Source organism: Laccaria bicolor, genomic scaffold, assembly GCF_000143565.1.
Source record: "Laccaria bicolor S238N-H82 LACBIscaffold_7 genomic scaffold, whole genome shotgun sequence".
NCBI lineage: Eukaryota > Fungi > Basidiomycota > Agaricomycetes > Agaricales > Hydnangiaceae > Laccaria > Laccaria bicolor.
The window spans coordinates 679,332-680,207 of NW_001889878.1; the positions used below are offsets into that span (position 1 = coordinate 679,332).

An 876-nucleotide genomic window follows, 5' to 3' on the forward strand; every position below is an offset into this window, starting at 1 on the left:
CCATCTTCGACCGATTCATTGCTCCCAGTCACAGTCCCAACTCCCCCATTGCCGGTACCGACAGCTTCATCATCGCTCCCGGCCCCAACAAAACCAACACGTCGGGCAAAATCAACCGATCCTGTGCCAGCGGCTGAAACGAAGTCCAAGAGTAAGACGAAGTCTGGGCGAAGGAAACCCGAGGCCGGGTCCAGCACCCAGCCTAACGACACCGCTGCCCCAGTCCAAAGCAAAAAAAGAAAAGGGGACTCGATCGAAGCCAGGCCAAAGAAGACCAGAGTCGTGAGCGCGGAGTTCATCAACAGCAGTGATGAGGAAACATTGAAGCCGAAGTCGGAGTCACTTCGACCGGTTGGTGGGGAAGCAAAGGCGGTTAAACCCAAGTCCCAGCCCCATTTCTCCCGCATGACACCCAGTGCCGGCTTCAGTCTCATCCGAAGGCCCAAGTTAGACCCCGACGCCGGTCCTCCCAAGACCGCCATGGCCGCTTTAAGGCAAGCCAAAACTGCCGAACGTCTTGCAAATCAGAATGCCGCCATTGCGAAAGGCAATTATCAGCTTGCGGATATCCCCTGTGAGGCCTGCAGCAAACGCCAAGATCGAGACATTGTTCCATGCGCTATCCGTTCCCCCCCACAACAAGGATCCTGCTTCACCTGCAGTACGGGTAAGACGACCTGCACATATGCAGTAACCAAGAAAAAGGACACCGACAGTGAGGTCGAAGACGAGATCCAAAAGGGGTTGCAGGATCTTGAAACGGCCGCAGTCTCCGGGGGAGATGCCCAAGTGAAGATCGTGAGGAAGAAAGCGAGGTCAAAGAAGCCGCAGGTGAAGAAGTGAAGCCGGATGTCAAAGAGAAGGGCAAGCAGGATG

The 876-nt window shown here is 55.6% G+C and overlaps 1 protein-coding gene across 1 annotated transcript in view; it reads left to right on the forward strand.

Moving 5' to 3' along the window:
• Window positions 1-405: 405 nt before the first annotated feature.
• Window positions 406-876, forward strand: part of LACBIDRAFT_325295 (uncharacterized protein) — a gene marked incomplete at both ends in the record, with an annotated part of 2,821 nt that continues 2,350 nt past the window's right edge. The window contains one exon of the mRNA XM_001878754.1: window positions 406-798. Within this exon, the coding sequence (XP_001878789.1) occupies window positions 406-798 (393 nt within the window). The remainder of the gene's footprint in view (window positions 799-876) is intronic.